The sequence below is a fragment of the Etheostoma spectabile genome, chromosome 9, assembly GCF_008692095.1.
Source record: "Etheostoma spectabile isolate EspeVRDwgs_2016 chromosome 9, UIUC_Espe_1.0, whole genome shotgun sequence".
NCBI lineage: Eukaryota > Metazoa > Chordata > Actinopteri > Perciformes > Percidae > Etheostoma > Etheostoma spectabile.
The window spans coordinates 19,113,596-19,128,980 of NC_045741.1; the positions used below are offsets into that span (position 1 = coordinate 19,113,596).

The window sequence follows — 15,385 nt, forward strand, 5'->3', positions numbered from 1 at the left end:
TTATTTTACTGGTTGTAAATGGTAACTTCTTAGATTTTGCATATTGGGTGCCTTTAGTTCTTTTTAATAACAGTCTGGATGCCAAGTGAAAGAGAAGACTCACGATTCGATGCCCAGAGGGAAGTCTTGACTCATGGCTATTGTGGCTTTGAAGTTTTTCTTGCTCTCTTTGCAGACCAGCTCTCTTCCTAGATGAGGAGCTCTGAGCAGACAAAGAGAAACAGCGTGTCAGACTGTAGCCATGTTTTAATATGCTGAAATCTTCCACTGTACGTTTTTCCAATACTAAAAACAGCTGATGAGTATTGACATTTTCGTTATTTTCAAGGAAATAACTCGCTCTGCTTTCTGTCACTTGTGTTCTCTTTGCTGAACAGTAACTGAACGTGACTCTTATCAGTCAGAGGAAACAACTGGCCTTGAAAAGTGCAGTTAAACATTTGGTGACACGGAAACTGAGATGTTTACACATGAATTCTTCTTTAAAATTAAAAAAAATATACATATTATTGTATGTGATGTGTGCAAGAAGACAACATAGTCTACAATGTGTATGGAAATTACATAAATACTTAACAATCATGCAGCAATACATTTACCATTGAAATGTCATAATATCTAATATCTTAAGTCTAACTTATCTTTTTAGAGAGGGAAATAAAATAATGGTTAATTTTCAAAAGACGTTCAGATATTTTGTTCCTTGATTCACAAACACAATATGTGAGAGAAACATAACTTTTTTACTCAATGGTCTGGATTCCCCTGTAAGACCTACTTTCCAATGTCAGCAGTGATGTATTCTACCCAGGATATAGTGTTGGGTGAAGGAGCAGTTAATGATTGCCTCCTCGTAGGCTGAAGAGCAAAGAGAAAACAAAAACATGTTAAGGGAAGATCTAAAGACTAAACTAATGCAGGGCCACACAGAAAAAACCCCAATAAAAAACACTTCACACCGATGTCAGACAAAACAATGATTCTTGATTAAACTGAGAATATTCTAACATTATGCTTAACCTGTTTCTTTGGAAAATCTGTGAGCTGCCAATTTCCACTAGACACTAAACCTGACAAAAGTCACATGAAGACTGATTAAATGTAGAGATTCCACTCAGTGAAATCTCTACATTTAATCAGTATGTCTTGATTTTGTCCCACAGCAATGAAATGACCAGCACAGGCCACAAGAGGGCCCCGGTGCATCACTAACCCTACAGTAAGGTTAGTTTGGCATTTTAAGCCTTCCAAATGGGGGGGGGTATGATATAAACTGAAGCTTTTGGCCCTAACCATTGGTTACAACCAATACATTCATTAATTTATTCATTCAATAATGCGTAATTAAATTACTCTAATTTAATCCTACACTATGACCCCCCACCCCCCCAGACCTCTCAGGTCATCTGGGACACGTCTGTTTTCTGTCCCCAGAGTAAGAACCAAACAGGGGGAAACAGCGTTCAGTTTCTATGCTCCTCATATCTGGAACAAACTTCCAGAAAACTGCCGATCCGCTGCTACTCTCAGTTCTTTTAAATCAAGGCTGAAGACCTTTCTTTTTGATGTTGCCTTTCTCTAAAATGTTTAATTTCTTATACTGCACTGTGTTTTATCTGTTTAACTTTTTTTAACTGATTTTGTGTAAAGCACTTTGAATTGCCCAGTTGCTGAAATGTGCTTTACAAATAAAGCTGTCTTGCCTTGCCTTTTACACCACTAAACATCTGATACCAGAGACGACGTACTATTTCACAGTGTTTTTTTATCTAACTATGTACATATTGTGCTTACTTCCTGAACAGCAGTGTTTCTGCTCTTAATCCTTTACAGGAATAAAAATACTACAAATACAACAGCAATAAACAGTAAGAAAGAAAAGCAGTAAAGACATCACCTCAGACTGCAAACTGTCTGTTTCATTTACAGCTCAAGATGAATGTTTACTGAGGTAGGTATTTTACAAATTGAGGCAGTTTCTGTATTTATTTTTTGTTGCTATTATTTTTCTGTTTATTTTCTTAGCTGCCTCAAAAAGTAAGTGTGTAACATTACATGCGTTAGCAAAACATCTACAGCAAAAACCTTGAGGAAAGAACTCGGGGCACAAACAGCAAGATAGACAAAAAGACAACATGTACAATATAAAGTCAACCAGATAAAAACATGTAGGAGTTTCCTGCTCCTTTCAAATAAGCTCAGCTTTCTGAGGAAATCCACTGTAAAGAGTTCATCTTTAGCGTCTCTTCAAGATTGGATCTGCTTGTGCTGACCCTGAAATAGAACTGCAGTCAGCTCCATCCGGTTTCTCATTTCACCTAAAATGATCTTGCCGTTCTTGCCAAAGTTCAAACGCACCAGCTGACCTTGCTTTTGTAAGCCATGGTTAAATAAGCAAGTAGGGCAGAATAATGTGGATAAATGTGGATGACAGGACACCTGGCTGTGCCAAGAGTCAGCCGTGTGTCCTGTGAATACAAATGGAGGTAATTTCTTAGATCACCTTCATTCCCACCTACACTGCAGTCATCAAAGAAGTTTGTTTTCACGGTGGGCTGCGGCCATGTAAAGTGCTCGCTCTTACACACCGTGTGTAGCAGCACTGGCGTATTGTTGTGACGAGGACAGAGTACACACAGCCTGCCGAGGCCCTGATCTGCTGGTATGCCGGTTCCACCCCTCCATCATTTCATGGCATTCGTGGGTTTTAGCCTTCATCCATGTGATCAATAGTGTCAAGCCCTGTTCAAAAGCGCCCCATGCCTCCCTGTGTCCACAGCTCTCCCTTGCAGTGGTAAAAACAGCTACGTCACACCAGCTGCTTATTTTCTGCTCCACCACTTTCCACGTATGATTTTCCACTGGGGCAGAAGGAAAACCTATGTGCACATCAACACTGAGACCCACTAAAACACAGCTTTTTCACTTTAAACATGAGTGGGCATTAATTTAAATGAGTGTACATATACTGACAGTCAACAGAGGACACTGATGAGACAAAGCCCAGCACAGAACAAGGGTGGGTGGGGTGACAAAACACAACCAAGCAGTTAAAAGGCACCCATTGAGTGTTGAGAGCCTTTGACTTCACTGTGTGACTGGCTTTATTATTGTATGTTTAGACAAGGGCTTGCTAAGCAAAGTCTGGAACATACTATTGGGGGGTGGTGGGTGGGAGAGTCATCCCTTTAAATGTAAAAGTGAAGCTTTGTAGCTTTTACTATTAGGTAGCAGTGCTGGGACTCAAATAGTGCATATTGGATGAGAATGGAATTTGGGGGGGGGGGAGGGGCTGTCACAGTGATCAGGGACAGCTTTTCATTTTGTTTTGATGTGCAAAACAAAAAAACCTCAAAGTAACAAAAGCGGGGAGTTAGACAGGAATGTTTCAATAAACCATGCAAAGTTGATTGACAGGGTCTGGCAGGAAGTCCATGCTGATTCTACAGGATGTATCAATGTACAGATACAGTAGTGAGAACTGGGGGGGTTATTTTGTTTGAGACTCATGTCCTACCCCAAGGTTCCAGCAGGACAGGACAGTTTCAGGACTGGACTGGTGGTTACTCTGCAGGCATAAGTAAACAGGATGTTTATTGAAGTTCCTCGCAGTGAGTCACAAAGTAATTTAACATGTGCATCTTTGGTCTAAGTGTCCAGTTGCACTCTATTAGTCACTTCTTCTATGTTTCACTCTGAGGAAACCTCCAATACTTTCTGAAGACAAAGATTTATGATGTCTGAGACTGTGATCTGTCAGAGCAAAAGGCCCAAAAGGTTTTCAACGTGCAGGTTTCAACACCAATCTACGATAGGATGTTTGTTATGGGATGTTCCGTAGTGCGTCATGGGTGATGATGTTGGTATTGTGGATTCTCTGGTGGAAGTCTCTCTCCTTCCACCATCACCCTGCTGAAATGACAAGTGACAAAAAGCAATATTTGAAGCCTGACTCACCTCAAAGTTCTGCTCTATGAGATTTCCTCCTTTACTCAGACTCTCCATAATGGCTTTGTTCCTCAAGATATCCTCCTCGCTCAGATGCTCTCGTCTTTTCCTCGACTCGAGCACCAGGCCGTTCACAGAGTAGAAATCTGCCAAAAAGTTTCCCACGCGCTCCTGGAGATAGAAGAAACACTTAGAAAAGTCCACCTGCTGAGTCACCAATTTCCCTTTAAACGCATGTCAAAAGAACAAAGGAGCGAGAGGACAGAACGCAATATCCACATAACTCATCCACCACCTTCATGCCCCCTGCCCTGTCTGTGCTGTTGTTTAACTCTGGGCCTATCACCTGTGGTTCCCTCCTGGGGTTTTCACTGACTTATTTACTGTATTTCCTTTCTGAGATGGGAGATATAACATAGGGAATATATCAGGAGACTGGGTGGAGTCTACAGCAATGAATGGCAGAGCTGTAGTTCTGAAAGAGTCAAGCTACAACAAATTCCGGGAAATTTCACATCCAGGTGAAACTCTGTGACCCACAGCTGACTTGGGAAAAGTTGTAGTGGTGGGAGTAATAATATGACAATACAATTACTACAACAACGAACACCAACCGTCTTGTCCTCTCTGAACAGCCAGCCGGTCTGCGCCCTGGAGAAAGTGATGGACTTGGTGGATAGCGTGGCGGAGTACACATCGCTGCTCATCAGAATGTCCACTTCCTCCTCTGTCTCCATCTCAGACTCCTGAAAATACAGGACAGTGTCAGGAAACTACAGAAGAATCAACAAAGGAATGGATACTCAGAATGTGGTGGAAGGAAACCATCACTTTAATGTCTGTTGGTTCCTCTAAATATTTGCTAAAGAGCAAGACATCTTAACAACTACTGTCCAGATTGCAAAAAAATGTTGCATGAGTATTCATGCTCCCCAGGGGCGGATTGAGATGACAGTGGCGACATAACATTTTGTGTAGTTTCACTGTCAGGTCACATTTTCTAATTGCACTTAACATCAAACTTTGAAGGAACACTGCCATGTCGCTTACTGAAGAGATTCATCAGGGGATAGACCTTTTTGATTTTAAACAGTATTTCCGTCATTACCATCAGAACAAACCATACAGTTTTAGCCCCACAACCAAAAGTTCAGTAATGCGGTAGAGCTAAAACAATTAAATGATTAGTCAATTTAAAGAACTTAATCAGCAACTATTTATTTAATCAATTAATCGATTGCTTCTCAAATGTGATCGTTTCCTGCTTTTCTTTGTCTCAGGTGACAGTGAAGTGAACATTTATTAGATTAGATCAGATATTTGAATATGGCTGTGGAAAAATATGAAACCTTTTTTTATGATTTTCTGACATTTTGTAGACAAAACAATGAATTGAGAGAATATTTGGTACGTTACATCATTGATAAAACAATGGGCATTGTAATGAATAAATGTGAACTTTAAGGGCCGCAATCTTTAAGTCTTATGTATTGCCATGTCTCACACACCTCATGGTGTATCCGCTGGTAGACTTTCTGTTCGTTGTCCAGCACAACAAAAGACTCGGAGGGGATGGCATTGCCATTGAAGATGAAACTGAGGTCTCCACGCTGACACTTCATGTCTGTGAAGTCTATCAGGGTAGTGTCCAGTCTACAGACAGACAGACAGACAGAGAGAGGGTTTAGTGTGGGTACTTATACAAGAAAGGAGGAGACAGCCAAAGAAGAAAAAAAGAAAACGAGTTGCACTGACAAACTTTGGCCACATCCAAGTCTCCAACAAACAGTGAGAAAACTGTAAGCAAAGAGAAACAACTGTGATGGATGTTAACACCTTGGCTCTGAGAGTTTAAAGACATTGTGTATGGTAATTATTGGCCATGGGAGACCAACAGAACGTTTCAAGAATCTTTTTTTCTTTCACTTTGCCATAGTGGGTAGTCCTGGAATGAGGCACAACAGCAAAGAGAATAGCTGATCTGCTTGTGAAGACCAGACACAAATTGGTAGGTGCTATGAGTAGGTATGACAGGCCCGGCCAGAGGTGGAAAGTATTGAATTGCAATTACTTGTGTTACTGTAATCAAGTAAGTTTTGTGTGTACTTCTTTTTAATGTTTTTTTTTTTAAATCTGTTATTTTACTTTTACTTAAGTATGTTTTGTTTGAAGTAATGTACTTCACTACATTCTAAATCACATCAGTTACTGAGAAAAAAAAAAAAGAGGAGGAAAAAAACGTGCCCCGGAAACTACTATATATTTATATATATTATATAAGGGTGTTCATTGTGTAAATATGTTTGTATTACTTACTATTTTTATGATTATTACTAATTCTATTTTTCTATTTCTTATACTTTTTGTATATTTTTTCTCCTATGTCTACATGTATGTATTTGTGTTATTCTGATGTGCGTCTTTTTGAGCTGCTGTAGCACAGGAATTTCTACAGTGTGGGATTAATAAAGTCTATCTTATTTTATCTTATCCATTGCAGTGAATGATGGGCATGATAGGCAGGGCCAGTTTGTGTTCACTTCCAGTTAGCGACCACTTCAACTTCAACTTTAAGAAAGACAACAGCTTTAGTGTAAGCCCATAGAGATCGAACTAGCAGCTTATAAAAACCTCCACATTAAACATGCGCAAGTATGTAGAGGTCAGTTAAATAATAATAGAACCATTCCAGTGTCGCCAGTTTCATAATGAAGCAAAAAACATTTAAATGAACTTGCTGCAACAATTATTTTCTTTCAGTCTCAACTCCAGGCTAATAGGAAGGCATTTTGAATACCAAATGAAACATCTAGGAGCAGTTTCAAGATAAAGACAAGCTCCACATCAAGGATATCTCATGCAGGAACCCTTCTTCAAAAAGACGAAGTTGATATCGTAAGATATATATATACATATTTATAGAAGCAAATATAGAAGCATATGTATATGTGCTGGGTAAAGGGCTGCACGGGTTTGTCTAACATATATAACACATAACCCAGCGATAAAACTAAAATCCAAGTTAGTGTCTTTGCGTATGCCTCGACTGTGCGAGCTGTAAACCTCAAGACTGTGGAACGCCGCTTGGTGTTAGCTTTTTGCCCACAAGGCCATGAAGCACGGCAATGTGGATTCCAGCTGGAGATTCATTGTTGTGACTATGTGTCATTGTGCGTCAGAGGGTAATGAATTTCTGCTGACAAGGGCCTAAAGTTAACTTTTTTGACCACCTTTTTTTTGCCTCAGAAAGGTGAAAAACAGAATTGCTGTGTCTCTATGATCCTATCCTGTCCTGTCCTATTCATGGTAGCCTACTTGTGGACATTGCTCTGTCATCAAGTGCTGTGGTAGGGGGGCACACCTTGATAATACAGCCAATAAGGCATAATTTCCTATCCTGGGCTGGGACACATATTCATATGGTTTGATAAAGTACTTATTGGACTTTAAGTTATCATTGCACCTTCAACATTGTAGCTGTCCTCAATTTACGTAATTTGTGCAATACTTTGGCGCTACTATTTATTCATTATTACTGTTCACCATTACAACTCCTTAATTATGTATATATTGTATCATACAAATTCCTTTAAATATGTAAATACCATACATATGCACACTCATCATTTCATCTGCGTTTTTTCCTGCATCCGCCCACTGCAGCGAGCTGACAGGATTGAAACAGCATCAAGTTTCAGCGACTTTAAAGTGAAAAAACATTACAGCGTACATTGATGTTAAAGTCATAGACAATTAAAGAAGTGAACTAGCAGATCCCGTTGTTCTGGACGGAGACCAGTGAAGGAAAATAGAAGCACTTTTTCGTTGATGGCTAGGCGTTACTGCACAGCCTTGACGTAGCTGTGACGTGAGCAACGTGTCTGAAAGTTGTAAGTCTTCTGGTAGCTGTGCCAAGCGAAATCTCAATCATTCCCAATCAGTAGAGACGGAGGGCGTAGGTATATGTTAGGAGATAACATAGACGCAGGCTAATTACTGCTAACTAACATGCTAGTTAAAGTTAGTAATTCAATTTAAACAGCTGATGTACGTCGAAACTGTCTGCAAGCTTCTCCTGGCAATACGGTGATTTGTCAATGGAAAAATCGCGTGGTTATGACGCAATTATAATCCTATTTTCACGAAAGCGTCTGCTACGGAGCCATAACGTGAGCTACAAGGTAATAAAGCCTTTTTTACATTGGTGGTCGGGTTTTACCTTCAGGCCGTGCTGCTGATGCCCTTTGTAAGGGAGCTAGGCAGCACATTACAGTAACTCGCTTTCTATGGGACTCTGATTTGAATTGAAACACAAAAGTAAAAGATCTGTGCACCGTTCAGCTTCCTCATTCTGCCAGGCACAGATTTCACACTCTAGTTGACCAAAATAGGTTGAGGGGAGAAAAGAGAAAGAGAGAGAGAGAAAGAGAGAGAGAGAGAGAGAGAGAGAGAGAGAGAGAGAGAGAGAGAGAGAGAGAGGAAAAAGAAGAGGCTAATATGTGCAGCACAAGATGACAGATGAATTAGTTAAGACTCAAAAGTAACATTGATAAAAGGTTTTGTCAAAGAATTACTGTTTAATTTGATTTGGCCCATAAGTTGGTATTCTTGTTTGACTCAAGACCACAAAATATATTGCCATTACAAAGCAGCTGTTGAATTGCCTTTCCTTATCTTCAAATGACATACACTTTATTTAAATGCAACTCAAGGACTTGCCTGATGTTGAGGCCCTGCTTGTAGATCTTACAGGCATCTGAAGGCAGGATTCTGGAGAGCAAAGGCACTGAAACATGAAAAGATACAGTAAGGAAATGTAAAATGTCTAAATTTAGAAAGCTCACTCAATAATGAAGACCACCATTGTCTTCAAAGCCTCAGTAGCATATAGCTCTGTAGACTAGAGGGCCGTATAAAGTATGTCGCAAAATATTTAATAAGGAACTGAAGTAACTAAAAAGCAAGACACTTCCCTCACTGTTCTATCACATCAAAACTACAAAAAATAAGTCCAAAATAATTGTGTGATGGACTGCACTGAAGAAAATGAAATCCCTGAGACAGTCTCAGATCTGTGGGGCTAGTTTAAACCATATGCTTCTCTAAGCACATACATCTTTACCTCTTTAACCTACAAATAATTTTCTTTTTTACACAATTTCCATTTACAAATACACTGTTATGTAACCAGTTTACATTCAGTTGCAATCATGCCTCCATTACATAATCTTGCCCTTGTCAATAGTTAAAACAGACAGAGTGAGTACACAGAATTCGGTCCTGGCTCACATTCTGAGGCTGGACCTGTGCAGATTAGGCAAATGTTGCAACACCAGCACCAGCAGATACATTTAGTGCAGCAGGAAAACAAATTCTGAATCAGGTATCAGAAGATATGTCTAACATAATTATATGAGGAGGGTGGTTGATGGGTGGTGTGTCAGTTCATGTCCAGCAGGAGGAGTCGTTTTCAGCCTGTGGCCACTGGTGACTCCAACAGTCAATGTCCCTTATGGCACAGAACAAACACTAACCAGACACACTCCATCCCATTTACCGTCTCTAACACATTCTATTGTTGGTGTTTCAGACTACAAGATTACTGCCCACACATTGTCCATTTCCAAATTGGATAATGTCTGCAAAAAATGACGTTTTCTGCCACTATCATAAAACGGTGTGAAGTGTTGCTTGACTCACCCCAACTTTGGAAGTCCCAGTGAAGCTCCAAGTAAAAGTCTCCAAGCTTCAAATGAAGACAAAGAAAATTCAATCACAAGTGAAACTAGATGAGCGGCACTGAGACATTAGGAGCAGAGAACTGAGTAAGGCCTACTTACTTCTTTCAGGGCTTTCAGCAGCTTGGGCCTCTTGTCCTCCACAGTCTCCCTGGACTGTTGCTTCAGCTTCCTCAGCAGAGCTGTGACTAAAAGACAAAAACAAAAGACCAAAAGCATCATCAATTAGGCAGATGTTTTAGCGTGATAAATGTGGGATAAATGTAGTTTGTTGTTGGTATAATCTTTGCTTTTACTGAATCTGATCCCACCACCTAATCTGCTCCGAGAAGATTTATTCACCATTTCTCCACCACAATGCTATTGTTTTGGAAAACATCCTTATTTCCATGGCATGTAAGCCAGCTTCTCTTTAATTATGATTAGTTGGCTGAGAAAAAAATAATTTCATTTTTACAAGCTGAACCTTCCTCACTTTCAGGGAGTTGCTCTCGTCCAAAATTTGCTTTTTTTTTTTTTTTTTTTTTTTTTTTTTTTTTTTTAGAGCATCTGCATTCTGAGTGCATTGCAGGTGTCCTTGCTTTATTCACACAAAAAACTAAAAATTTAACTAAAACTAAAAGGTGTAAAAATCGATGATGTATTAAAGTAGCACTGTACCGGAAACTGTTTTGTAGGGCAGATTGTTTTCTTTGTGTAGTTTTTGCCCCTTCAACATGACAAAAGTGATCCTGTGTCATTGTGAGGGCTGAGGCTTAAGCCTCAACGTACTGTGTGTTTTTTTTATCTTAGGAGCTGTCTCGCTATGCAAATCCTGTCAGCAATGTAACATGCTAAAGGAATAGAACAGGCGGTTTACAGTAACAATGGCTTTTGGATCAGATATACACTGACTTCTAGGGGCCTGATGGGACACTCCAGCAGCAACGGGCCAATCACTGCACACTGCCTGCAGGGATCAAACTATTTCCAGGAAGTTCAAAGGAAATAAGCCTGGCAGATATGGAGCTGCCTACTAATGAGCTGTGGCTTTAACCTCTTTAAACCCTCTAACAACCTGGGGGAAGAGACGTACGCACAGGAGACTTTTAACCATGACGGGCCAGATTAACAAGCATTCACAGCTCTTTGGCCCATTGACTGCAGGAGACTTGCTTCTTTATGCAAAAAAAAAATAATAGGATCCCCACCCAACTAGTAAACATATATTTACATGTGATTGGGAGCATCAGTTGCTCACTGAAATAATTGTATTGCTGTAATTTGTTGTAATTTTTTTGGCTTGTGACACCCAGACTGCCCTACATTTTAGGACTAAAGGCAATATTTGACATATTGCATTATCATTAGCCTGAGTAGTCCCTGTGCTCCATGTGGGGAGTCAACATACACAAACATGTCGCAATTATTGTCTTATTGTGGCTTACTCACACACACACACACACACACACACACACACACACACACACACACACACACACACACACACACACACACACACACACACACACACACACACACACACACACACACACACACACACACACACACACACACACACACACACGACGACGACGACGACGACGAGGGTGTGTTTGTGGCCTGGCTGTCTAATGAGTGTGGACAAGCTCTGGATGGGGCTCCTCCTGATCCTTGCTGCCTCTCAGCGGGAAGAGGAAAAAAAGTACAATCCCACCATCTGCCCACAGACCACCCACCCAGCACAGGCCGAGAAACCACTGCTGCCACGCTGAAGGACCTAAGTCACCCAGATACTGATTAGGGCGCTTTACTGACATTAATTAGGTGAGTGGTCTCAGTGATTTCACCTCCACACTTTAATGAAAAGAGTCAGAGTCAGGACAACTCTGTGTAAACATCTCCAAAAACCGCCACTATTTAACAATTAAGCCTTCGATTTAAATGAACAACTGCGGCTGGCAGGTCTCGAACAATCTGAGAACAGTCATATTGACTCATCAGGTACGCTGTGGAGTCACTTTGCGGTGGAGCAAAGCAGGCAGTCAGGCAGCAGCAAACAGGCCAATCTGTATATACACAGTAGTTTCAAATATTAAAACTTACTGACGCATGGTCAATCTAAAAAGACTCAAAACAGCCACATTAAATGAATATAACACATGCAGGATGGAGAGCTCTTAATGTTTTATTAAAATGTATAATTTGTTTTTAAAAAGTACGCATAAATGTATTGGGAAGTCAAAAATAATTTAGTTAAGCTTAGCTTGGGGAATACGGGTCTTTCATATTTAGTTTTATTATTATTGTGTCACTGTTGTTACTGCGTTTTAAATGGAATTAGGGCTGCACGATATGTCGTCATTGCACAGGCGCAATATACATATCACGAAATGCCACGAAATATCCAACAGACACTGATGATGATGGTAATTTTTTTGTGTTAGTTGAAAGAAAATATCGTTAGAAAACTGCACTTTAAAATGAAACAGGTATTCTTTTTAGTGGAGATACAATTTTCAGTTTGTTCAAGAAAAGAATGTTAAAAATAATTTCCTTTCATTAGTTTTAAATTCAACAAGCAATGTGTTGTATTTTATCAAAATATTGAAATCAGCAGGAACGCAGAACTGAGTACACTTTAATATCTATTTATCGCAAGTAATATTGTTATCGCGATATTCAACGTTATCGCATATTGCATTTGTTCCTCCTATCGTGCAGTCCTAAATGGAATATGACTTCACTTTACTATAAAACCTACATTATTTGACTGTAGGTCTAATACTATATACTATATGTACTTGAATACAAGCTAGGCACCAACATATATTGTATTTACAATATTACAAGTTTTCAAAATGTTGGCTGTTTCCTACCTAAATTGGCTGTAAAAGTGGACAAACTGATTTGACATTAACAATATCAAACCCTAGCCAGTTGTTGGCGGTGATCACAGCGCACCTAGGCTGACCTCAATGCTCTTCCAGAAAGAAAGAAATAGAAAAATAAATTACAAAAATTATATCACAGCCATTCCTTTGAAGGGTGAATTCCTTTAACTACAGACTAACCACTGATGGCCTTAAAAAGAACAAAGCTTCCTTTTCTTTAAAGTGGCTTTGATACCACAGGATAACAATAATAACATAAAGACAAAAATGCAATCTTTCCTTTTCACTTGGCAATGTATATTATGGTCAAAGGTTCTTTAAAATCGAGAATAAGGCCAGAAACAATGAAAGCAAGCCCGTATAATTAACATCAACATGACTGACAACCTTTAAACAAGCTCCTGAAGCTGTCAACAAAGCTGTGTGAGTGGAAGGACAGAAATAGCTCTCATTGAACAAAACACATGACAAAAACTATTTCTGAGCCATGTTTTGCACATTGATCAATAAAGCTGTAAGTGATAAAAGCTCAGGTGACAAATACATTAAATCACAATGTGGGTTGACAAATGGAAATTAGTAAAAAAAAATTGGCTAAAAATAACAAAGCGAGAGTTAGGATTTCTTTTATCAATCACATTCAAGAAAAGGTTTTTCTTTGAACAGAAAGAAACTAAAAACCAACTATATGACGATCCAGACCTTAATTATTAGATTATTTTACCATTTTCAGCACTGTCCAGCCCAGGACATACTGTAAATCAATCTTCAAACTTCCCTCACAGACTCCTACCACATGCTGACTCAGCTCATACTGAATAACTGCTAGGCAGGGCTCTACTGGTAAATATATGTAAATATTATATGTATATTAATCTACTGTAAATACTGTACATTTCTGATTTGCAATATGAACCAGCCAGACCTCTCAGGTCATCTGGGACAAGTCTGCTTGTGGTCCCTGGAGTCAGAACTGAACAGGGAGAAGGAGCATTCAGTTACTATGCTCCACATATCTGCAACAAGCTACCAGAAAACGGCAGTTCCGCCCCAACTCTCAGCTTTTTTTTCTGTTTGATGTTGCTTTTCCTTAAATATGATATAATAGTGAATTTTATTCTTGTATTTTATTTCGTATTAAATTTTAATACGGAACTGTGAATTTTACTCTTCAATTTTTGTTGCCGTATTAATTGTTATACGGAACTATGATTTTTTGATGAAACATTTTGTTAACATCTTTATTTTTAATCCCTTATTTGCTCTTTGTTTTTTAATGTTTGAGATTTTCAGTACCTTGAGTTGCCTTGGGCTGCAATGTGCTGTATAAATAAAATTGCCTTGCCTTGTAAAAGGACATTATTCCGCTGAACAGGTAAAACAGTTTCAGTTTCCTTCAGCACCTTTCTCCTTTAATGTCATCCTGACAGCCAGGTGAAATTCTGTATGTGGAAGGCTGAGTGTGATTGTTTAACAGTGTGCAGACTCAGTCGTTTGAAGCTGAGCTGTCACAACAGAGGCCCTGCCCTGTACTATGGAGCGACATTAAAAGGACACAAAGAGTCAACGAGGGTTAAACAACAACAGCGGTCCTTCTCAGTGGCAGAGTTTTTGCTTCAGTGCAACACAAGCTGCAGTTCCTCTTGCCGGCTGATTCAGTTGATAAGCAGACTGACCTACTGTACCTGTCTGCCAGAAGGTTGTGCCTCTACCTGTCTACTGATCTCATACTCTGATTTGGCCTACAAACTCATCTCCCTCATCCAAGAAAAACTACAGCTACAGACAAGGAGGGGTGTTTTTTTTAACAACCTCATAGTGTTTTAATTCTTACTTTTTTCCCCTTTGCTGTGTGTTTGATCACCTTGAAAAAGCAAATACGTGTACTTTGAGTTGAGATTATTTTGTCACACATACTAACCCACAGTAAACAAAAAACTTTTTACTAAAACAAATACCCTTAGATACTCTTACATTATTATCGTCATATAACACTATATTAGTTTTTTTCTTATGAAGTGCTGTGAATTACTTTTATTCAACTGGCCTCATTTTCATACAAAATTTCAGTCAGAGATTTTCTGTAGTTCCCACAATGTCTTTTAACAATATTCAGACACCAGGAGCAAAGTTGCTGCAGTCAGCATGGAAGAGCAATGGTGAGTGCAGCAGCTGAAGTAACACACAATACGTCATGTAGTTGGATTACACGGTGGTATAAATTAGACGAGGTAAGGGCCTGTCACTGGTAAAGTAAAATGGTGTTAGAGTTCATTTAAGGCTTCAGTCAATAGAAACACTTGTAAACCTGGTAAGTAAGTGGCATTTGAGAGTTAATTAAAGGATGTAGAAAATGGAGACACTTTAAGCTTCTCACTGTTGGTGCGATGTAGCTGCACTAATAAAGCCCTAACTCTTTCATTCTGATGGACTAATGCTTAACAGTCTTTTTGAGAAAATTCAACAGCATTCTGGCTTTCAGCCTCATTGCAGCCATATTGCAAATGTCTCAATGCAATATTTTTTGCATCAATCCTTAGCCAGTTGGGACACACACAACAAGATAAAGATATTTACCATCATTCTTCTAAATAGCACCAACGTCTGTTTAACTGTGACGTGCTACCTTGCCAGGTCACATGCTGACGTATTTAAAGACAAAGGAGATTAAAAATCAATATAATGATGACACTTTTGGAATTACATCAAGAGCTTGAATTAGAGGGATTTATGCTATACTAATAAGCTTAAAAATAATGCTCCAACCTCATGTACCTGTGATTTGCCAATATCACTTGACAACTCTGGCCCTTTAACATCTCAGTC

At 39.3% G+C, this 15,385-nt stretch overlaps 1 protein-coding gene across 2 annotated transcripts in view; it reads right to left on the reverse strand.

Annotated features, from left to right (window-relative positions):
• The window catches only part of LOC116696222 (ankyrin repeat domain-containing protein 13C), a 31,724-nt gene that overhangs the window by 3,120 nt on the left and 13,219 nt on the right, over nucleotides 1-15,385 (reverse strand). Inside the window, exons 4-12 of one of the 2 annotated variants that reach the window (XM_032527043.1) lie at nucleotides 9,789-9,874; nucleotides 9,649-9,694; nucleotides 8,668-8,734; nucleotides 5,457-5,601; nucleotides 4,563-4,694; nucleotides 3,958-4,119; nucleotides 3,518-3,568; nucleotides 779-858; nucleotides 104-202 (exon numbers count right to left, since the gene is read on the reverse strand). In XM_032527043.1, the coding sequence (XP_032382934.1) occupies nucleotides 104-202; nucleotides 779-858; nucleotides 3,518-3,568; nucleotides 3,958-4,119; nucleotides 4,563-4,694; nucleotides 5,457-5,601; nucleotides 8,668-8,734; nucleotides 9,649-9,694; nucleotides 9,789-9,874 (868 nt within the window). The remainder of the gene's footprint in view (nucleotides 1-103; nucleotides 203-778; nucleotides 859-3,517; nucleotides 3,569-3,957; nucleotides 4,120-4,562; nucleotides 4,695-5,456; nucleotides 5,602-8,667; nucleotides 8,735-9,648; nucleotides 9,695-9,788; nucleotides 9,875-15,385) is intronic. The other variant, XM_032527044.1, reaches the window with a different exon arrangement.